The 25549-nt window shown below is 36.5% G+C and overlaps 2 protein-coding genes across 4 annotated transcripts in view; both read left to right on the forward strand.

The window, feature by feature from the left end:
• Positions 1–25549, forward strand: part of dnaaf5 (dynein axonemal assembly factor 5) — a 571499-nt gene that overhangs the window by 141737 nt on the left and 404213 nt on the right. The window lies entirely within an intron of this gene.
• Positions 737–25549, forward strand: part of LOC100535100 (Na(+)/H(+) exchange regulatory cofactor NHE-RF2) — a 136122-nt gene continuing 111309 nt past the window's right edge. For all 3 annotated transcript variants that reach the window (XR_015480472.1, XR_015480473.1, XM_087244009.1), the window contains exons 1-2: positions 737–1264; positions 9247–9489. Coding sequence is in view for 1 of the 3 variants with exons in the window: in XM_087244009.1 (XP_087100135.1) it covers positions 1058–1264; positions 9247–9489 (450 nt within the window). In the remaining 2 variants the exon portion in view is untranslated. The remainder of the gene's footprint in view (positions 1265–9246; positions 9490–25549) is intronic.

Consider the following 25549-nt stretch of genomic DNA (forward strand, 5'->3'; position numbering starts at 1 on the left):
GTGTGTAATATCTACATTTACATAAATATTTACAGTTGAAGTCAGAATTATTAGCCCCCCTTTGAATTTTTCTTTTTTTTTTGTTGTCTTTTTAAAATATTTCCCAAATGATGTTTAAGAGAGCGAGGAAATTTTCACAGTATGTCAGATAATATTTTTTCTTCTGGAGAAAGTCTTGTTTGTTTTATGTCGGCCAGAATAAAAGCAGTTTTTAATTTTTTTAAAACCATTTGAAGGTCAAAATTATTAGCCCCTTTAAGCTATATTTTTTCTCGATAGTCTACAGAACAAACCACTGTTATACAATGACTTGCCTAATTACCCCAACTTAATTAGTTAAGCCTTTAAATGTCACTAAGCTGTATAGAAGTGTCTTGAAAAATATCCAGTCAAATATTTTTTACTGTCATCATGGCAAAGATTGGGGGATAGGGCTAATAATTCTGTTTATATGCATGGGTACTGCATGTATGTGCATATATATTTTTTCCCATTTAGTTTTTACCAGTTGTTCATAAAAATTATGTAAAAAAATAAACATACATGATTCCTTAATCAATAACTGCTATTTGACATTGTTTACATACATTAATGAGGGTCAAATAAGCCTCTTTCTCTGCTCATCTGTATTGTCGCTTATTTATGGGCGGTCTTTTTTCACGCCACGCAGTTTCTCAGTGGACAGCATTTCTCTCTCTCTCTCTCTCTCTCTCTCTCTCTCTCTCTCTCTGTGGGCAGAATGTCTCATGGAGGAGTTTTGGATGCGTCTGTGAACATCCACAGGTAGTTGCACAGTCTGCTTTTAGCGCTATCACTTTTGCATGTAATTCCTCGCGAGCGCTTTTGGACACGAGAGTCTTCTGCCTTCATATCTGTTTTAATTGTTGCATGCGCGTTATTGTAAACACATCGGCATACGGCAGCGATGCGCGTTTATAAACCTTTGCGAATGCATTTTACGTAAGTTTCCGCTTTATTTATTTATTTTTCTTTGCTTGGGAAATCGCGCATGGATTGTGTTGCAAGTTTGTGAATGTGAAGGCAACGGCGGAATACAATGGCAAGCGATTTGAAGCCTCGCTTGTGCGTAATGAAGAAAGGAGAGAACGGCTATGGGTTTCATCTGCACGGAGAGAAAGGAAAAACCGGACAGTACATACGGAAAGTGGAACGCGCGTCCCCGGCGGAGGCGTCGGGACTGCGCGCGGGTGACCGTGTGGTGGAGGTGAACGGCGAGAACGTGGAGAGAGAGACACACCATCAGGTACATCAACACACACACACACACACACACCTGAGCTGCTGGTCTCAAATATTCAGCACACATTATACTGGATCCTAATGCAGGATCGTATTATTATGCATTTTATTGCTTATAACAACAACATGTGTGTTAAAACAAGTGCTTGAAGATAATTAGATTAGGATGTATCTCCATATGGAAGCAGAAAGAGCTTTATTGCCACTGCCAGGTAAGATTTTACATACAAGGAGTTTGCTTTTGTGACAGAAGAGTGTATCAAAATGGCAGTGACAGGACAAAAACACTGATAATAAAGGAATTAAATAAGTAAATAGAGAAAACAAATGCATATTACATTAGGCAATAATGTGTGTAAAGCTATATTATGTGCAAATTGACATGTAAACTGAGTATGTTGTTAAATAAATGTGTACATATGTCGGTAAATAGTTTTGTTCCATTCTACAGGGTGTCCGTGGGGGTCTTAAAATGTCTCAAAATCCAAACTTTTAGGCCCTAAATTCACTGAAACATTGTATTGTAAGTCCTAAATCATGTTAAACAGGTCTTAATTTTCCTGTATTCATGTAAACCTGCCCAATCAGACCAACATCCTTCAATCCTTCCATCTCAATAAAAGTTTTAACAAAAGTTTATTTAAAAGGCACCTATTTTACCCCTTTTTCAAGATTTAAGAGAAGTCTTTTGTGTCTCCAGAGTCTGTCTGTAACGTTTCAGCTCAAAACACTTCTGATTATTTATGAGACCTTTCAGACTATTGGGACTGTCCGCTCTGAACACTATGTAGTAGGGTTGGGCCGATAGATGATGCCGTTGTCCATCGCTGATGGCCAATAGACAACACGATTGCCCTCGTCGCAAATCCGCTCGCGATAAACACACACTTAGGCCCTGTTTACATTAATACGTCTTAGTGTTAAAATGGCATTTTAGAACGAAAATGATCCACATCCACACCGTGTTTTACCCAGCATTTCTGAACAGCCCTCCGTCCGCTGAAAACACACACAGACAGCCACACACACACACACACTATCATGCGCTCGTTTGAGCTTCAGTGAGCAGAGCATGTCAGACAGTTTATGAAGGATGTACCGCTGGATTGCGTCTCACTGTAGTTGTTAAACGTGATATTTAGACATCCCAAGTCTCCCGGAAGTTCCGGGAGTCTCCCACAACTGCTTTGAGACTCTCGGATCCCTCCTCGCTCTTCACACACATCGCGCACACTCTGTCAAACTCCGTCTCTGTCCCCAAACCCCAACCCCCCGCTTTTCACAAACATATATAACCGGACAACCCTACCCCCCCGATGATGCCATTACGATGGCAAATTGTCAGTGTCCTCATCTCTGGCTTTGTCAGATAAACAGCACAGTTACAGATATGAAGGAAGCAGACCTCACGTAAGGTTTGTGAGAAACACTACAGTAAGAACTTTCCCAATGATTATTGGATGTATTTGTTGTGGAGTTAATTCAAGCCTTTCTGCAACAACGAGTCACACACAGTGTCCTTACAAAGTTCACACACAGACACACACACACACAGCTCACGCGTTTAACTTTGCTCTGTTTTTGCACGCAAATGTGACAGGGTACATGCTAATATCCACTGCTGTATAGCTGATATCCGTTATGTTAATGTACAAAATAAAGCTTATTTAACGTCCACAAACCGGGATTGAAGCGCCTTCTTTTACAATTGTACTGATATGCGGCTGCGGTGATGAATTAATGCGATTTTACCATCTTTAACCTACTTTATTACAAACATGCACTGTTTTAAAAACGTTTTAAACTTGTAAAACTTATTCTTTATCATATTTGATGATGACTGATGATCACAGAGAGCTGAACAGATCTTTTAATCCCAGTTGCTTTGCGCACGTCCTGTCTTGTTGATATGATTAAACGCATTACTATGGATGTTAATTCACGGCTGTCAGTCAATTCTGTGGACGGGGAAACCTCACTCCTATGTCACGTTGTGGTCGGCCTCAAAATGGAGGGGATTTGGATCCTATTTTAACGTCAGGAAATTAAAAAAATAGAGGCTTATTGTCTTTATATCACCCCAATATGACTGTGAACACACTATACCTACACACAGTTCTGTCCAAAAGATGATTTTCATCATAGGTGCCCTTTAATAACTCTTGTTTATTAATTATGTTTACTGAATCTATATTTATAAACACATGGTTTAATTATCTTTCTTACAATAACATTTGTTTTTATGTTTTTTTTTTATGTTTTAACTGGGTTATAGAAAACATCCTTAACATTCAGCCTTGTGTAAGTCTGACATTTTATTCATAATGGTCCTAAAAAGGTCATAAAAGGTCTTAAGTTTGACTTTATGAAACCCGTAGAAACCCTGTTCTGTATAATGTCTTTTTAAATACTACAAACCTTAGCTATTATATGGTTATTTATTTAGCAAATATAGTTATTGAACTAGTTATAATTTGCAACAGAATAAGAATGGGCTAGAATAATTTACATTGAATTGATGTCAATAGTGACAGAAATGACATATAAAATGTTGCAAAACTTCACTATTTAAATTTAATATTGGTATTTTGAACTTTAAATCACTGAAAATAATGTTTCCACACACATTTTAAGTAGCACAACTGTTTCAACATTTAGAATAATCGTTTATGGAGCAGCAAATCAACATATTAGAGTAATTTCGGAGTAATTATGCTGAAAACAGCCCTGTTCCACATGAATATACAGTGCAGTTATGTTACAAATGTTTCACAGTTAATTCAAATCAGAGAGGACATTTTAAATTATGCTAATATTTCACGTTATTCACATTATTTTTACTATATTTTGAAGCACTTACCGATGTAGGGGACTTTAGAGATCTTTAATTGAATTTTGGGCTTCATTTTTATAGCGCTTTTACAATGTAGATTGCGTCAAAGCAGCTTAACATAGACGTCCTAGTAAACTGAAGTCCAGTTTTTAGAGTTGTAGTTCAGTTTATTTCAGTTTAGTGTGGTTTGATTTTCACTGTTAAAAGTCCAAACACTGAAGAGTAAATCCATCGATGCGCAGCTCCACAAGTCCCAAACCAAGCAAGCCACTGGTAAGGAACAAAACTTCACCAATTGACAAAAGTGAAGGAAAAATAAACCTTGAGAGAAACCAGGCTCAGTTGGGCACGACCATTTCTCCTCTGGTAAAAACATTTCTTTAAAGATCTTAAAAGATAGTTGATCTATCATTTGTTTTGTATACAAAAGAAACAATTTTCCATGTTGCATCTTGTGAATACACTCAAAAAATGACGTTTGCTGTTTGTTCAAACTACTTATTTAAAATGAGTTTTTTTACCAAAACTTAATTGTTTTAGGGGCGGCATGGTGGCTCAGTGGTTAGAACCTAGCCTCTTAGCAAGAAGGTCACTGGTTCAATACTTTTACAATGTAGATTGTGTCAAAGCAGCTTCACATAAAAGATCTTAGTAAATGTAAACAGTGTAGTTCAGTTTTCAGAGTTTAAGTTCAGTTCAGTTTAGCTCAGTTCAGTGTGTTTTAATAATTACTACTGAGAGTCCAAACACTGAAGAGATCATCGATGCGCAGCTCTACAGATTCTGAACCATGGAAGCTAGTGTCGACAGCGGCGAGGAAAAAACTTCTCCAATTGGTGAAAGTGAAGAAAATTAACTTAATTGTTTTATGTTTAATCCACCTAAATTTATACAAACTCATGAACTTAATTTCTTCCTGTTTTCCCATCACAAGTCGATTATGTGGAACCCAGCATTTTTACAGTTTACCATATTATGCAAAACTGGAATTTAGACCCCCCCAAAAACTCATCTTTTATAGATCTGACTTTATATTTTGTCCACTTCATCAATGCCACAGTGATCTCTGCTATTCTCAGTGTGTAAAAGCAGTCATGATGATAGTCATGATAATGTGTCAGCAGGTCCACATTTCTGACTAATAGCGTGTATATATATCGCAGGGCTGTGTAAACACCAGCGAGTGTCTATGAAACATTTGACATCCGTTTATTTGACTTAAGAAGCTTTTGGCAACCGAAGCAACTTAGAATGGGAAATAAAGAGCCCTGCTTTTTAGAAACCTGTGGGGAAACACTGACTGAACTGCGAAACCTTCTTGCGAATGGACAATCAAATACCACACATTTCTTTAGTTGCACTGACACTAATAGAGTATTGAAGACTCCATCAGACAATATGATCTGATGTTTTAGTTATGACCGGTGAATCAAAAAAACACTGGATATGAGTTATAATGGCTCATCATATAGTTTATATTTATTTATTTCAACTCATTTAACATTAATACGCTAAAATCATATAAGTACATAAAATGCAGTTTACATATTTAGTAATATAGAAGTTAGATGGGTTAAAAATTAGGAGTCCATCTAATATTTATTGGCCGATATCTGGAAGGTTTATGGCATGCACCATAGCTCAATCACTGGGCCAAACATTTGTATTATTCATTCATTCATTTTCTTGTCGGCTTAGTCCCTTTATTAATCCGGGGTCGCCACAGCGGAATGAACCTCCAACTTATCCAGCACGTTTTTACGCAGCGGATGCCCTTCCAGCCGCAACCCATCTCTGGGAAATAAAAATGTTATTAGTTTGAGTTTAATAAATAACAAATGAACTGGCTGTATTTGTTAAATGCTTTTGTTGTAACTAAGCTGGATGATAAATGGATCCGATTAATGTTCAGTTAAACTAATTTAAGGAAGCTAATACCATGTGCAATTGACCAATGTTGGTGTAACATGGGGAGTGACACAGACAACTGTAGTAGGATCCACATGCAGGTTTATTCAAAGTCAGGCAAGCAATGGTCAACACAGGTGCAAACAGATGTATAAAGGAAGTTCAGAATCATTGTCAAAGGATCAGGCGAGAGGTCAGAAGGCAGGCGGCAGACAGGGAAAACTTGGAAGCAAGGCTAAGGTAAACACACGGGAAAACAAGACTAAAGAAACGCGTTGAATTGTCACCTTACAGATAAACAAGACTCGGCAATGGTGAGTGAGTGAGTGTGCGGCTTAAATAGTGTGTGTAATCAGTCTCTGACAATCCTCAGGTGGTGCGAGAGTAATCAGTCTAGATGAGGAAGCATGTGTGAGTGTGAGCAGAGTGCATGTATGAAAATGTAGTCCGGAAATGGTGGATTTGTAGTCCATAGTGTTTGGGGATGATTGGGAGGCCATGATGGGTAAGGGCTGATGGAGAGAACTCGGCCAGGACACCAGGGTGACACCCCTACTCTTTACAAGAAGTGCCATGGGATTTTTAACGACCACAGAGAGTCAGGACCTCAGTGTAACGTCTCATTTGAAAGACGGCGCTCACTGACAGTATAGAGTCCCCTTCACTTTATTAGGGCAATGGGACGCACACAAACTGCAGGTTGAGTCTGGCCCTGCTGGCCTCACTAACACCCTTTCCAACAGCAACCTAGTTTTCCCATGTGGTCTTGCATCCAGGCTCAGCCCTGCTTAGCTTCAGTAATGAACTGATCTTGGGCCGCAGGGTGATATGGCTGTGCATGGTTGTTGCTAGGCCTATTTTACGGGGGCTGTAGCCCCCCTATATTTCTATTCAGCCCCCCTTAAAGTTTTGCGATTAGCTCATGCACTATACACCAAATTATCGCCTCAGTCCCCTTTAAATTTGAAATGAAAACGGCGGCAGAATTTGGCTCCTCCCCATATTTTGTTTTTCATTTGATCAGCAAATCACAGCTGTGGACATCGAGAGAACGAGGTGTATTTATTGATAAATTGTTATAATATCTGCTTATCTGCAGTTCTTTGATATAGACAACCTTGTATGGCCTGTATCCCAATGTCATGGAGGAGCAGTGGGGTTTTCTCTGCTTTCATCTCCAGAAAGGATTAAACAGTGACAGAAGCACTGAGAGAATGTACTCGTTTTAACTGTCACTGGGTCACTGACAGAGACAGAAACATCAAGTGTTGTCTAGTATTAAAAACATACTTCTTATTTATTATTATCATTCAGATCGTGAAATATGTGAATTTTGTGATTTGTAATTCGTGAAATGTGATTTTAAGACATTGATTTTAACATATAAAGCGGTTCATGGTTCGGCTCCAGTCTACGCTCTGCCTTGAGTCTTACGCTGTTTCAGCCTCGCTGCAAACTCAGCACCATGGGAGGTAGGCCATTCTCTTTCCGTGCTCCCAAACTGTGGAATGCTCTTCCCACTAACATTAGGAGTGCCGGATCATTTGATGCTTTTAAAAAGCTACTTAAAACTCATCTTTTTAGGTCTGTTTTTAATTTGTGATATCTTTTATTCTTACTGTGTTTTTTTATTGCATTTTTTTAATTGTTTACTTGCTTTGTTGTTTTTACTTTCTTGTAAGCGCTTTGGGTTTTAGAAAAGCATGTTATAAATAAAATGTATTATTATTATTATTATTATTATTATTATTATTATTATTATTATTATTATTATAACTATTATTATTATTATTATTATTATTATTATTATTATTATTATTATTATTATTATTAATAATTAGCCTGTAAGTTTAAAAATATATATTTATAAATGTGTCATTTAATTAGAAAAGTGGCAGTTTACTTATTTAATACATGGAAACAAAAAATGAATATAGAAGGGTTTTTTTACTACAGTAAACAGGGGGGTTGAGCCTATTTGGCATATTCAGAACTCAAATGGTTACTGTATGTCTGTCTATGTAATACAGTGGAGTACTAGCATACAAAAACACATTTCTACTCATTTATTCATTTTCTTTTGAGCTTTGTCCCATTATTAATCTGGGGACAGTGGAATGAACCGCCAACTTATCCAGCATATGTTTTACGCAGTGGATGCCCTTCCAGCTGAAACCCATCACTGGGAAACACATTTCTACTTTAAAGAGGAAAAAAAAATACAAAAGAAAAATACCAAACAAGTTCATAACATAGTTGATCAAGAGTGCCTTTCAGACAGAGGTTCAGCAGCATTTGTTCTTTTTAAAAGGGAAATACTTAGCTAATATGATGCTTAGATTTACATTAGACAAATACAGTTTTTGTAAACGTATTGTTATTTATTTATTATAAATAAATAAATAAATGTATTTATAAATTTATTTATTTATGTATTTATTTATTTTTTATTAATTAATATTTATTAAATTTATTTATTTATTTATTTATGTATTTATTTATTTATTTATTTATTTATTTATTTATTTATTTATGTATTTGTACATAACATTAATTAATAAATTAATTTATTAATACATTTATGTATTTATTTATTTTTAATTAATTAATTAATTATTAAATTTATTTATTATGCATGTATGTATGTTTGTATTTATTTATTAATTAATTAATTTATTTATTTATTCATTCATTTATTAATTCATTGTTCTGTCATTTGTTTTCAGTGTAAAATTATTACTTATTACTAGGGCCAGACAGAATCTGCGGACGTTTTTTGCTATTTCTGCGGAGAATTTTGGTAAAAATCTGCAGATTTCTGCGGAATTATTTTGGGAGTATCCAGCGGAGTATCATAACTAAAGCCTTAATATATGAAATAAAAAGTAATAATTTACTGAACAAAAACTGAATAAATGTAGATTTACACATTTACTCAAGTAAATAAACTGAATTAATGATGGGCTAGAAATCTGCGGAAAATCTGCGGAATTCTGCACGCGCAGATTCTGTGTGGGGCTACTTATTACTTACAACTAGTAGTGTTTTGAAATTAATGAATGTATAATCTAGACAACTGTGATTATTCCTCAGACTATACATGTACAATCAAAAACTGTAATCGTTGCATCCCTATAATACACTTTAGTATGGTTCAAAAACACTTTACTATTAAATAATATAGTATTTCTTAATGTGGGGACCCATAAGCAGTTTTTCTAAATGTGCATTTCTCTTGTCTTCAGGTGGTGCAGCGGATTAAAGCTGTGGAACATGAGACCAGACTGCTGGTGGTTGACAGAGAGACTGATGAGTATTTCCGCAGTCTTCGTCTCACCTGCACTGAGGAAATGGCCATCCGGACGAGCCCCACAGCCACGACCCCTTCACCCTCACCCTCCACCAGTAAACAGGGCAATGGATCAGTGTCCAAACGGAGCGAGATCTCCAAACCCATCAGGAAACCTCCGTCACGAGCTCTCAAGAAGGTGCGGAATCCTCTACATACACTCTTAGAAAAATGATAAAGATTCTATTTTAGAATCCATGTTCCAAATCTGTCATTCCATTTCCATTCTTTGGAGTTTTAAAAATGTTCTTTACAGAATGTACTTTTCGCTGAAAGTTCTTTGGACAACCAAGGATGGTTCTTCTATGACTATAGCTATGTTTTTATCCACCTTATTTTTATGCACATCAGTTAAGGTTAAGGTTAGGGCTGGGGTTAGGACATACATTTTGAAAATACGCTCAAAACACTAATGCTCTTTAATGAGTAGGAAACTTTTTACTCAATATAAATAAAATAGCAAGTCATTTATTCTATAAGGAAAAAAGTCTTCAGTGGCTTCTAATATATCACAGCAAATTCCGTTTTTCTTTTTGATATTTACCGCCACTTTATCAGGTAATTATGATTTAGTTCACTTTGAGTCACTGGATGTAAACGGTGTTAAATTTGCAAATGATTTACTTGATGTTCCAGTTTGGGCACAAGTTTAATTCACATCTTTAGATGGAAACATAGCTAATGTTATGTAAACATGCTTTTGGAACATCATTAAAGTGGTCTGTTTTGCCGTCGTCTGATATTAGCTTTCAAGTAGTGTGCAATGTAGCTGTTTTTCTATATGAAGAAGCAATTCTGAACTGCTGAAATGAGTCCTCAGCAACACACATATGTAGATTTTTATAGTTTTGCATAAAGCCAGTCGTCATAAAGTTGGTGAATGTCCCTTAAACTCTGCAGCTGTAGATGATGTCTGGAAGAGTTTAGTTTGTCTTGTGTTGAGAAGGATGCTGTTTTCTGTGCCTGCATCACATCTAAATGATAGGAATTTGGTTTGGTTGATATGGTAAAACCAACACCATCATTACTGTTTGTAAAACTGTTTGTAAAACTTTATTCATGCCAAAATTAAAAGTCTTTTGAAGCAGTGGTTCCCAACCTGTTTTTGCCTGAGACCCCCTTTTCCCCCCTGAAAATATTGTAAGCCCCTCTCCACATTTAATGATATAATCGCTCATATAAGTTTGCAGTAATGATGATAAAAATGTTGTTTTCAAACAAATGGTATGTTTATTACTATATGTAGATATTTTTATGCATTAAGATAAGCCTAATGTTTTCCCAGTGAAGGGTTGCAGCTGGAAGGGCATCCGCTGCGTAAAACATGTGCTGGATAAGTTGGCGGTTCATTCCGCTGTGGCGACCCCGAATTAATAAAGGAACTGAGCCAAAAAGAAAATAAATAAAAGAATGAATGAATAATAGACTAATGTAAAATATAAAAGCAAAACATCGGTATCACCACGCACCGGTCAACGCTTGACAATTTTACTGCGTGGGGTTGGGAGTGTTTCGTAGGTTGCTATGCGACCACCAACCGTTTTCTTAGAGGATTACAAATTTTCTAAAGACGCCTGTTTCTTACTCATTTTGCTGCTTGTGGGTTAAATTTGGGCGCTCAAGTGACCAAGACGAGAGTACAGTCATTTTTCAAAATAAAAGATCGTTCAGACTCGGATAATAAATAAAACTGAAATAATTAATGATTTCTTGTGCGGAGCGGTACCAATTGATCTAGGACCGATGGTTGAGGACCACTGAGCTAGGGGATAAAATGAACTAAGGCAACATGATCATTGTCCTAATTGTCCACTGCTAAGATTTTTTTAAAATATGACGCGACCCCCCACAAAGCTCGCTGAGGCCCCCTTGTGGGCCGCGACCACCCTGTTGGGAACCGCTGCTTTAAAGGAATAGTTCACCTAAAGATTGAAATTCTGGCATCATTTACATGTCCTCTAACTTGTTCTTGAGTTTCTTTATTTTTTTAGCACAAAATAAGTTATACCAAAAAATGTTGGAGAAAAAAAACTTTGACATGATTTTTTTCATAGTATCATCTTAAGGATATCAATGGCTGCTTTCCCCCAACATTCTTCAGCGTTGGAAAACTTCTACATTATTTTTTTGCTTCTACTATGGATCTTAATTCCTTCAGACAGAAAAATAATATAATACAAGAAATTCATAAAAGTTTAGAATGACTTTAAGGGGTGGTCCAGAGTGTATTTTTAAGGCTTGGTTGTGTTAATAAGATGCAAAGCAATGTGAGCTCATGCTTTACTTGTAGAAAATCATGTTATTTTTCATATAACTTTCCTTGTTTATATACATCTACTCTGCTAACATGAAAACCACTGTCATATTTCCTAGTTCCTCCGAAAGCCCGCCCTCAAGAGGTTCTGATTGGTCAGCTAACATAATGTGCTGTGATTTGCAGATCAGCTTCACCTCACCAGGAAAAGCTTCACACCTCTACTAGCACGCGCTTTGCCTCTGCTGTGTAAATACTGTCAGTCAGAGTAGCTGTTAGCGTATCAGTTTGAGCCTGAATCAGACAGAAAATGAAGAGCACACATGTCTGCTCTCTAAAATAACATCCGACAAGTGTCTTGCACATATATTTAGAATAAAGATGTGTAAGTAATATGAAACATTCACATATCTTTTGCGTTTGTTATTTGAGATGTAGAACACAGAGAAAGCGTCCGCATAAAGAGACATTGCAGCGCTGCTGAAGATTGTGAGTGTTTACAGCGGTTTTACAGATAAATATGAATTTGTAGCTAAATTGTTAGCGGTGCCAAACAGCATTTCCCATTGTTTACTTCCTCTCTGCAACACACTGTTAAAGCTGGAAACTGTGCATGGCATAGATCAATTTTAACAAATATAAACACTCACAGGTTGTGGCTCACCATCCACAGCTTCGTCTATTATGGTTGGACGAGATTTTAGTCGAATCCAGCACTGAACTGGGAGACTTTCTGGAAGTTTTCCTTTGTCAAATGCTAGCTATATATTAGTTACAATTTTCTGGAACATAACTAAAATTAAACTGTAGCACTTCTTTCTTTGTGTCTTGTCCTTTGGAAGCCCAAATACAGAAACAGAAGAAGCTCTGTGGAAATAGCAAAGTTTGGACTGCATTTTAGCTTTCTCTGCTATAACATTACAGCTCCTCTGGCCACGCTCCTCAGCTACTTGGGGTGAATACGCGTAACCTGAAGCGTTTGTGATCTCATTTACCTGGATGTGTTTTTTTGTAGTCTCCAAACTTCATTCGCTGTAGGCTTCGCTAAGATAACTCCGTGAAAGCCTATGTCTTTCTTTGCATAGAACTTTAAGTGTATTACATTCAGAGATGTTGTTTATGTTCACACAACAACTAAAGTTTAAAATATGATATCCTAGTGGACCGACCCCTTTAAGTGTGAGTAAATGATGAAGAAATATGCTTTTCTGACTGAACTATCCCTTTAACCTTGTGTTGGTGCTCCTTCTTTTCCAAAAAGAGAGCAGTTAAACATTTGTTGTGACATCATCCGAGACGGTTCATTACGATGTCATCAGTGTTTTTTGGAGATAGCATGTTTGTACTAATAAGACATCCTGCCAAAGTTCTGAATAAATGGGTTAATTGGTTGAGTTCATAACAATAATAAGTTTAGTGACTTTGTTTGTAACTCAGATTTTATCTTGTTGGCTCTGTCATGGTTGGTCGGTGTCCAAGATGTGACTGTAATTGTTTTTCAGTAAGCGTGATGCTCTCTGTGCGCCTCTCCAGTACACTGACCGCATTTTTCATTGGCCTGTTTATTCAGGAAAATGGATTTTGGCTTTGCAAAATGAATAACCGATTCTGTCCGGGAATTTCTTTAATAATTATCCCGCTTCTGCTCTCCAAGACCTATCTCTAATGCTTCATGTTGTCTTATATAGATTTCTAGGGCAGTGGTTCTCATCTCCAGGCCCGAGGCCACACAGCTCTGCACTTTTTGTATGTTTTCCTTATTTAAAGGCTGGTTCAAATCACAGACTTGTTAAGCCCGGCACACTCTGTGCAATTTTTCGTAATCCTTTTGATAATGTCAGACTGAACAGGGAGAAGAGGGACTCCTGGTTTTCTTCACAGGGGTTCAGGTGATTTTGGAAGAGGTGGGTTTTTAGTTGCCATTTGAATGATCCCAGTAAATGAGCAGTCCGTGTGGGAATGGGAAGATCATCCTCCAAGATGATCCAATGGGAAGATCAAACTCACCCAGAGTTTAATGCCATTTATCTGTGACACTTTCATAGTCTCACATTCTCAAATTATACACCTCATGGCAAACAAATCATACAAATCACACCTCATGACAAACAGATCATGCAAATCACACCTCATGACAAACAGATCATACAAATCACACCTCATGACAAACAGATCATACAAATCACACCTCATGACAAACAGATCATACAAATCACACCTCATGACAAACAGATCATGCAAATCATACCTCATGGCAAACAAAAACCTGGTTTGACATTTCACTAGTTTGAAGTTTTTGCTGTAAGTTTGAACGGTGTTTAGTACATAGGGTGGTCTTTGTGTTTGCTACAGTGCTCTGTATGACTGCTAGGATGTTCTAGGTAGAGTGTTTTGGATGGCTAGGGTGTTCTCTGTGTTTGCTAGGATGGATGTTCTGGGTGGCTACTCGTGTGTTGCCAGTGTTTTCTAGAAAAGATGTTCTAAATTGCTACTAGGGTGCTCTGGATATTTGCTAGATAGGGTGTTCTGGATGTTACCTAGGTAGGGTGTTCTGGATTGCTACTAGGGTGTTCTAGATGTTTGCTAGGGAGGGTGTTCTGGATTGCTACTAGGGTGTTCTAGATGTTTGCTAGGGAGGGTGTTCTGGATTGCTACTAGGGTGTTCTAGATGTTTGCTAGGGAGGGTGTTCTGGACTGCTACTAGTGAACATCCAGAAGACCCCAGTAGCCATTTAGAAAATATTTTCTAGATAGCACTGGGAACACACTAATAACAAATTAGAGCAATATACCTTGCAAACATCTAGAACACCCTAGTTGCAATCCAGAACACCCTACTTGGGAAACATCCAGAACACCCCAGTAGCCATTTAGAACATCTTTTCTAGAAAACAATGGGAACACAGTAAAAACAATCCAAAATGTTCTACCTAGCAAACATCTACAACACCCCTGTAGCCATCCAGAACACACCAGAAGCAGTGGCGCATGTCCCCCTCACTTATTTTAGATATAGCACTTTACTTCATGCCATAATTTTCCCAAATTATGTTATTATGTTATTATGTTATGTTATTATGTCAAAATAGGTTATTTTTCAAATTTAGGCTTTTCTGCACACAATTACTCAACATTGCTGCACATTTCTAAAACTATCACCAACATTCCACAACAGTATCATCATCCCTCAGATTTGGTCCCCCCCACCTCTCAGACCAGAATTGCTCCCTTGACCAGAAGCAATCCAGAACGCCCTAGAAGCCATCTAGGACATCCATCCTAGAAAACACTGAGAACACACTAGTAACTATACAAAAAGCCCTAGATAACAAACACCAAAACTTCTTCTCTAACTTTTACTAGTGTGTTCCCAGTGTTTTCTAGAAAAGATATTCTAAATGGCTAATAGGGTGTTCTAGATGTTTGCTAGGTAGGGTGATCTGGATGGCTAGGGTGTTCTCAGTTTTTGCTAGGATGGATGTTCTGGGTGGCTACATCTAGAAAAGATGTTTTAAATGGCTACTGGGTTGCTCTGGATGTTTCCTAGGTAGGGTGTTCTGGATGTTTTCTAGGTAGGGTGTTCTGGATTGCTACTAGCGTGTTCTCAGTGTTTTCTAGAAAAGATGTTCTAAATGTCTTCTGGGGTGTTCTTCTAGATGTTTTCTAGGTAGGGTGTTCTATATTGCAACTAGTGTGTGTGTTTTGTTGGTTGCTGGTGTGTTTTGTTGGGTGATTTCAAGTCATTGGTGTGTTTTTGGGGTGTTCTGTGTGGTTGCTATGTGGTTTCAAAGGTGTTAGTTTTGTTCATTAGGCAAAATGGCTTGGTCACAGAGAGAAGTGCTAGCACATCTCTCTAACAAGACATATGATTTGAGTATTGTAGCACAAACACTGCTGGACAAGATAATTGCTAAAGAGTAATATTGAGGTCAGGGGTTTGTTAAGATAAGAGTGTGGGTTTTCAACATGCACTTAACAAAGGAGAGAAGTAACAGCATGATTAACGATATACCCAGCAAACGTGTCCACCATTAGTCTGTTGAAGATTATTTGTATAGGAACCTAAATATTATATTTGTCTATACTTCTCCAGTCTTAATGCATACATCCAACATCTGCTCTCACTCACAGCCCACTTTCCAAATGGGGTTGCGTAATTCAGGGCTGTTTCAACAAGATGTTGTGGAGTGGGAAAGAGAGCGTGTGAGCAGGTGGGTGGGTGCGTTACATGCACATGTGTGTGATCATACTGACTAGGACAGTTAAAATCATCACAACAGCCCACTAGGTCAACTAAAAGTGTGCAGGAACAGATTCTGATATCCAACAGAGGTAATAAGCAAACAGCATTTACACATGCAGGGCAACATCTGCAAAACCCCTTCCCTAGTGAAACACTTGAATTTACTCACAGATTTAGAGATCTTTTTGGCAGGAAGAATGATATATGAAGAAAGGCCTGGGAAGATGAAAGCAAAATACAATAAGAATGGCTACTTTTACCAAAAACATTATATTTATTCTCTTAATCTTTATGGGTTTTGAGTTGATTTATTTGTATTTTTTTATTTTCACTTTCCAATATTGTCGCTAGGATGTTATGTATGGTTGCTAGGCCATTATTATAGCTGGATAAGTTGTTGTTCATTCATGAATGAATATTATATATATATATATATATATATATATATATATATATATATATATATATATATATATATATATATATATATATATATATATATATATATATATGAATATATATATATATATATGAATATTATATATATATATATATATATATATATATATATATATATATATATATTCATTCGTTCATTCATTCATGAATAAACCGACAATTTATCCAGCTTGTTTTTACGCAGCGGAAACATATACATTTGATAGTATATTGATCTTATTCTTATTTTATGAATCTTTTTGGCTCGAGACTTCTGGTCTCATTCACTTCCACAGATTTTTAGATGTTAAAACAGCTCCTTACGCTGCTTGATGTTGCAAACTGATATTTTTGTATTATATTATTCAACTTTTTATGTGTAGTTATGAACACACTTGTTTGTAGAGCGAGTAGTTTGAGTCTTTTAAACTGTTTATTATTCCTAGTCATTTCTCCTATAGGCAACTAAATTTGGAAGTTCTAAAACAGTGGCAAAAATGAGCGCACTTCCTCAATGGAATAGAAGGTCAATAAACATCTTATTTCACCCTCAAATTATGCTTTTTTTTAAACCCTAGGTTTAGGGGTAACCAAATATATTGGTTTTTGAGTTTGACACATGGCCAATTAAAAGATCGTGAACTACTACTGAACTAGTTATTGATTAATTGATTGATTCCACACAGAAATGCTAGCTGACCTAGCCAAGGCTCGAACCAGCAACCTTCTTGCTGTGAGGTGACAGGACTACCTACTGCGCCACCGTGTCGCCCCAACCCACTTTGTATATTCAATTAACAGCAATAATCTGCTGTTAATATCTCTATTACCAACTCTAAAATTGTATGTTTGAGGATGAAATGTGTGAGAAATCTAAAGACCTTAACATCTGATGTAAAACATGTTTGATTGATTGATTGATTGATTGATTGATTGATTGATTGATTGATTGATTGATTGATTGATTGATTGATTGATTGATTGATTGATTGATTGATTGATTGATTGACAATTGTAGTATAGTTTTTCCATAAATAGATGTTGCCGAACCCAGCCAGCCAACCAACCAACATACCTACCAACCAACATACCAACTAACATGTCTACCACCCAATCAACATACCAACCAGCCAAACAATCAACCAACCAAATCGTGTTGTATATCCAATTAACTGCAATAATCTACTGTTAATATCTCTATTAACAACTCTAAAATGGTATGCTTGAGTGTATGAAATCTGTGAGAAATCTAAACATCTTAACATCTAAAGCATGTAAACATCTGATTTTAAACATCAAAAAATACTTTAGGTTGTAGTAACCGCAACATACTCCCATCTTTTGTGCATTACTTAAATGTAATTGAATGGCCTTTTGTCATTTATTCCTCCTTTATGTGCACAATTTAGAGTCTTCAACTTAATGTTTGGGATCCTGGGTTCATTGAAAGACATGTCGGAATCAATAAATTAGTCCTCGTGGATCCATATAATGTTCTTTACTTTAATTTTAATGCTAATTTGTTTCTAATTCCAACATTTGTTTGAATAAATTAATTCTGAAAAGCAGCTCAGTTGGATTTTACATTATAGGATGTTGCGCAGGTCTTTAAAAAGAAGCTCCAGTTCATTGAAGGACACAGAAATGTTCTTCTCCAAAATCATCCATAATTACAGTTTTTGAATTTGGTGAAGCCCTACTGTGGTGTTCAAAAACCACCTTGAGTGGTTATTTAGACAATCTTACTCTACTTTAGCCTAATATTGGATGATTGTATTGCCACTGCAGACATATCATTGGTCTTGATGTATCCTCTCATGTTTAAAGTGTTGTTACCATTCACTGACTTTCTCCAGACGTGGGTTAACTGAAGGAAAGTGATGACTCAAGAAAACCAAACTCCCATCAGTGCTCTCTGTTCCAGATTTGGTGTCTCTAACACAAACGATCCATCTTTGTATGTTGATGTTGGAGACGAGAGGTTTTTGTGAATAGTCGCCATGCCATAAATTTTATCTTGTGAAACTCTCACTTTATATAATTCACTCTGGAAAATTATGCATATTTGAGGTGTAACAGCTCCACCACTTCTGGTGTGCATTATTTACTTAGAATTCAACTGCCAACAATCAGTTATTCTTTACCTAAGATATTAAGTTCACATGTTTAGAGCCAGTATTTCAGTGTTTCTGAAAGATCATTTTCATAAAAACCATGAGTTTCCTTGAGTTTAGTTTTGACATTTTAATGTGATCACCTAATAAAACCCATGAGGCACCTTGATGTCAAAACAACATCAATTTTAAATCAAGCATGATGTCATAATAAATTTGATGCCAAAACCGTGATGACCTTTTTGACCAAAAGCAGTGACACAAAAAGTATTATAATACAACTCCAAATCAGAAAAAGTTGGCACAGTATAGAAAACGCAAATAAAAAAGAAAGAAGTGATTTCTAAATTTACTCTGACTTGTGTTTTATTGCAGACCATACAACATACGTTATTGAATATTTTATTTTTAAATAAACGCATATTCCAAGCCACACATTCTCTATTGGAGACAGGTCGGGACTGCAGGCAGGCCAGTCAAGTACCTGTATCCTCTATCTACGCAGCCAGAGCTTTGTAAAGTGTGCAGAATGTGGTTTTGTCGTTGTCTTGTTGAAATATGAATGGGCGTTCCTGTAAAAGAAGGCAGCATATTGTGCTCCAAAATCTCTATGTACATTTTAGCAGTAATGGTGCATCACAGAAGTGAAAGTCACCATTGCCAAGGGCACTAACACAACCCTATACCATGACAGACCCTGGCTTTTGGACTTGTTGCTGGTAACAGTCTCGATGATCCTTTTTTCTTTCTTTCACATCGTCTGTTTCTTTCCAAAAATACATAAAATAGTTATTCATCTGACTGCAGTACACGTTTCCACTGTGTTGTGTCAATCCCAGATGCCTCTGAGCCCAGAGAAGTCGATGAGGCTTCTGGACTCTGTTAGCATAGGGCTTTTACAGTTTTAACTGCCGTTTGTGGATGTAACTACATATTGTGGTACTTGACAGGTTTGCCAAAGTAGTCCCAAACCCATGTGGTGATATCGCTCATAGATGAATGACGATTCTTGATGCAGTGCTGCTTGAGGAATTCTCTACGTTCTTTGAGGAACATTGTTTTTAAACATTTGAATAATTTTCTCTTGCATTTGTTGGCAAACTTTTCTACATAAATATACTAAAATGTTTAAAAATGGTTTTCAAATGGTGAGGCAACAGCATTCATACAGTACTAGGGGTTGGGATTTTAATATTTGTTTATTTAAATGTAGAAGTCTAGTGGGGAAAAATATGTTTGTATATACAAGTGGAATAATGTGGAACTAATTACCAAAATCAATCAAAGAAATAAAAGACTTAAGGAGGTTTGAAAAAGCTATCAAAAGATGGTTGTTTGATGAGGATAGATGGTGCATGGTGGACGAGGATGTTTTGTTTTATGTTACTTGATTGTGAATGGGGTTGCAGCTGGAAGGCCATTCGCTGCGTAAAACATATGCTGGATGAGTTGACTGTTCATTCTGCTGTGGCGACCCATAATTATTAGAGGGACGTATGCAGAGTTCAGACTGCATGATTTTGAAAGTAGTTGTGTCACTGATGTTTTCATACTGCATGACTATTTGGGCTTGCGTTTCGTCGCTGCTTTGTTTACACTGCAAGATGGACACAGCCTACCTTTTGTTAAATAATTTCGAACCGCAATAAAATACCTCTACATTTTCCATACTACTCTTTTTGTTTGCATAACACTTTTATTACATTTTTTTAAGTATTAAAATTCTAGATTCAGAATTTATTTTTGACACATTTTTTAAAATATGCGGCTAAAATATAGCTATTAACTTCCCATGTTTTTTTTTTTTTTTTGGTGAGGTCAGTAAAAATTTTGGCAGGGCAAGTTAAAATCTAAGCCACTAGCCCGATCAGACCAGTAAAAAAATTCCTTAGCGTTGAACCCTGTATGTCATTCGATTGTGCTGATTTGTGTCGCAAAAACTAACGTTTGTGGTTGGTTTGGGGTCTGAGATATTAAGCATTATTTTTTTTTTGACATTTTCCTCTTCATGTTGCTTAAATGACTTCAAACCAGCACAGGTCGTTTGTACTTGATTTGTGCTGGTTTGTGCCGTTAAAACAAACACTGGCTGCGTCTGAAACCGCATAATTCCATACTATTTAGTATGCTAAAATCAGTATGCGAGCCGAGTAGTATGTCCAAATTCATAGAATTCGAAAATCAGTATGCGAGAAGTACCTGGATGACTTACTACTTCCGGCGAGATTCTGGAGTGAGCATCCCATGCACGCTGCGCTATCCCTCAATGCCCCGCGAGAGAATTTTCATGAATGGAAATGAAGCGACGCAACTGACGCAGGTAGGTCACGTGACCATGACAAAATGGCGGATGTAGTACGTCTGAATTCCATTCATACTTCTCACATTCATACTGTATAGAACGTACTTTTCTAACGGCCGAGTAGTACGTTTAAATTCACATGCAGTACCTACTGAGTAGTAGGCGGTTTCGGACACAGCCACTGTATCTGTGTACAATCACCTCTTAACATCACCTGACTCAAATCACATCATGATATAACCAATTTACCTGATTACTAGTTTCTGTCCCAACTTTTTTTGGAAGGTGTTGCAAGTCTGAATGAGGGGAAAGGATGTATATTTAAAAAATGACACGAAGTTGACCTGAAAAACATGAAATATTTTGTGTTTTAATTGTCTGCCATGAAATTCAAGTCAAAGTAAATTTGGAAATCACCACTTTTTTATTTTATTTGTGTTTCCCATACTCTCCCAACGTTTTCTGATTTGGGGTTGTATAATAAAATCCAAACTTACACTGGATTTTGTATCCCTACAATGCATTTAAACTACCTTGACATCAAAAATAAAACATCAAACCATCTGGCCTCAAAACATTTTTAAAATTGCAAAATGAATGAATTCAAAATGATTTTGATGCTAATGCTACTGCAGATGTCAATTTCATGTTCTTTTGACATCGATGTAGTCAGTTAACATCAAAATGATTGCAATTTTGATGTCGTTTTGACATCTACGTGCCTGCTACGATACATTATGTAAATATTATGTATCACATGAGCTTATACGCTATTTTCAGGACAGATTATATTAGAAAGGAGAGCATTATGAAGCGCCAAAAATATTGAGGCAGGAAATAGAGGCAGAGGAGCCGTGTGTATGTGTGTGTGTGTGTGTGTGTGTGTGTGTGTGTGTGTTTGAGTTGATATGAGAGTCCTGAGCCATAAAGGAAGAGGTCCTAGCAAGGGGTAGAAACCTTAAACTCTCAGCTTTTTTCGTGAACCACACTGACTGCTAGTCCACTTGTACTGAGGAAAAAACTGACGTGAATACTTGCAGAATGTGTCTGTCCAGATGCAATAAATGCAGAATTATTCACAGATGTCACTCACAAAACAGCTCAGCGTAACATTCTGCAGATGGATGTTTACACGAAGCACCTCAAACAAAACCCCATACTTTGCTTATTTAATGGCATTGTTTGTTTGGATGATTTCTCTTTTTTATTTGACTTTTAATTAGTTTATTACTTCATAAATGTATTGTTTTTATTTCTTATTTATTTTTTAACGGATAATTATTTTGTTATTATACATTCTTTAGTTCATATTATAGTTTTATGTCTGTTTTTCTTTCTTTTCTTTTGTAGTTTTTAGTTATTTAGTGGATTATTTATTTGCATTTCTTTATTGATTGTTTATTTATTGTTCTCTTTTAGTTATTTAGACTATTTTGTTTATGTGTTTATAGTCTTTTATTTATTGTTTGCTTTATTTACTGTTTATTTTGGTTTTTCTTTGTCTTTAGTTTTGTATTAAAGTTTATTTATTTATTTAATTTCTAATGTAGAATAAAAATCCAGAGATAAACATTTGGCGGGTTTGTTGAGAACACTGGACTGAAATATATATTTAAATCCCCGCCAGAGTAAGCTCTTATTTGTGTTGGCTCCCTGACATTTCTTTTTTCATGCTCCGCAAATTGTCGGATTCAGCAACATGAGAAGGATGTTTGGCCTCCTTACATCTTTCCCTTTCACTTTTTCCTTCAAGAAGCTTTAGGAAAAGTTGAACGGAAAGGAAAAGATTATGTGAATACAGCTCCAGTCATTGATCCATTGTACAGATTCTCCATAGATGTGCCTTTATAAATATTTGAATCATTATTAGTGTTGTTATTTCTCTCACTATTTCCAGAGGAGCTCTTTCTCTCCAGCTGTTGTTCATATGGAGGAGTTACATGACCGTCTGAAGCTGTTCTCAAGATGTTGTTGTCGGATTTCACAATCTACCGAATGTTCATAAACCAGCAATGTGAACAAGCAGTCGGATACTTGAAGCAGTTACAGTTATCTGCTTCAAGTTGGCTAATTGACGTTTGGGGTTTTTCTGGCTTTGATTTGCGTCTCTTAAACTCTCCTCAGGTGTTTAAAAATCACTGTCAGATGCAAGACAGCATCCTAAACCTCTTGCACAACACCAGCTAAATGACAACACTGTGACATTACTTAACATTTTTGACATGTTCTGAAGAATTTGACTGTTTTGTTGGTAGTTTTCAGTTTGTTTAAGTACACTGGTTCTAAAAGCCTTCGTTAAACCATTATACGCCATGCCACATTGCAAACTTTGATTTGAAGCAAAAGATTAGAATAAAATTAGCAGTATAATGGCTTTAATGATTGATTTACAACCCATGAATCTTTGTGAGCGACAGGTAATTTAAAAATGTCTGTGAAAGAAAATATTTTAACTTTAGATATGTTTCAAGTTTAGTTTATTTTTTGTATTATTTAACCTACACTGTAAAAAGATCTGTAATTTTACGGTTTATTTCTGGCAGCTGGGGTGCCGGGAAAAAAAAACGTAAAATAACGGCTGTTAAATTATAGAAATTTACTGAAAAATAAAATAATGGACATTACATAAATTTCCTTAAATTAGAATTTCTGGTAAATTTCTGTAATTCAACCTGTTATTTTACAGTAAATTTTTGTAATTTTAACAGGTGTTATTTAAAAAAAATTTTAATCGTAAATAAACCGTAAAATTACAGATTATTTTACAGCGAAGCTCAAATTATTTATTTAAGTTATTTACTTGTTTTTCATTTATCAGAGGATTTTATTTGACCTTTTTTGGGGGATAGTTGAAAGGTATGATTGATTGAATTCATGTTTGGATAACATGTGATTTATAATTATCGATTATTTTGTATTGAATTTTTATCCTGCATGGTGTACTACTGTGTATATGCTTTTTAAATACCAATAAAAATAGGGGGGGGGGGGGATTATACGTAAAGATTTCACCATTGGGGGTGCTTTATTGAAGTGAGGAGAGCTAAAAAGCATTATTTGCTCTCACTCTCTGATTGGTGGAATTTTTTAGTAAAGCATCATGGGTAATGAATTTTATAACAGTTAAAAAGGAAAAAAAAAAAGTTAAATGATGCAAACTGGTGCCTTTCACCGAAGCATATACCACTGATTATAAATGGCAGAGCTCAAAGTGAGTCTGTGAGTCTGTCTTGACTAAAATAGTTTGCACAAAAATTAATACATTTAAATTCCTCACATTTCTTGCACCCATTTTTTGCATGTATGTGCATCTATTGACCCTCAAAGCCATTAACTTAGTAGGTGTAGATGTTCTGAGGAGGCGGAGCTTAACCACACTGTTACATCATAGAGTAGAACTTTACAAAACCTGTTATTTTGACCGACTGCCTTCAATATAAGCTGTTTTTAGAGGAACCAGAAAGTTTTGAGTTTTAAAACTAGCCGGATGCTTTTATAGTTCTATGAGCTCTCATATGTCAAAATATAGGGAATTCAATTTCTCAGTTTATGACCCCTTTAAATGTTATCAATCACACAGTTTTTGGCTAAAATCCTTCTTTAAATGCTCTACCAAAAACCAAACTCACTGTAAAAGTGTAATGTGAGGGGCGCTGACAACTGAGGTGCTGATCCAAATGCAGGGTTTATTTCAAAGAATGGTCAGGCAATGGTCAACAGGGTCAAACAGATGTAGACAATCCAGAGTTGTGGTCATTAAACAGGTGAACTTGGCATGCAATGTAAACAAACAAACAAACAAAGCAACGGTCAAAATGCAGCAAGGCAAGGGAAGCGCATCGTAATGTTCTCAGTACAGATTAACAAGACTGTTGTGTGTGTCTGTGCTGCTTTTAAAGTCCAGGTAATCAGTTCAGGACAGCTTCAGCCATGCGTGTAGCAACAAAGACTGTAGAATACATGTCACTTAGATACATATGAATGGGGAAAAGTGTAACTGTCAATATGGCCAATAAAGTCCCTCCTTCTAGTAAAGGAGCCAATCAGCGATCGTTATATGGCGAATAAAGCCCGCCTTCTAGTACAGGAGCCAATCAGCGATAGCTATAGAATGACAATTCTCTGGGGGAGGGGCTCGGACCAGATGTGAGTTTCTGCAGATTTTGTGTGATATCAACATTTAGAAATGAAACTATATCGACAGCTGTTGTTTCATTTTATTGGTTAATATAGAATTTACTTGTAAGCTTGGCAAGTAGTTTTGGAGAATTTGATGTTTTCCCATTCAAACAGAATGTCCGAGCATACCGCCTGAGAAGTATTTCAAAGATGGCCGCCGAGTGAAATGACTTGTTTGAAAGGGACTTTGGTAGCAATCGGTGGAAAACCGAAACAGGTGTGAGCATGTGGTGCATGACAGGATTTGTAGTCCATATGGTGACAGATTTGTAGTCTTGAGTGAAAATGATGGTTATAGATGGCTGGTGATCATTTTTTTTTTTTTTAAATAATTTTTTAGCGGTTTTTCACCTTTATTTTTTTTTGAAAGGACAGTAGAGAATAGACAGGAAAGCATGGGGAGCAGAGAGAGGGGAAGGATCGGCATAGGACCGCGAGGCGGAATCGAACCCGGGTCGCCGCGATCACCGGAGTGCATGTGTCGACGCACTAACCACTACACTACTGGCGCCGACATGACCGAAGGTTAATGGGGGGCAGATAGTTTGTTTTGGGACCCACAGAATGTCACCTATACATTTCTTACACACAATTTTGGAAAAAATTGACAAATCTGACCACTGAAATCATTTTTCATTAAGCATTTAACCCAGATTATTTGTCCGTAAC

Source organism: Danio rerio, chromosome 3, assembly GCF_052040795.2.
Source record: "Danio rerio strain M-AB ecotype USA chromosome 3, GRCz13ab, whole genome shotgun sequence".
Classification (NCBI taxonomy): domain Eukaryota; kingdom Metazoa; phylum Chordata; class Actinopteri; order Cypriniformes; family Danionidae; genus Danio; species Danio rerio.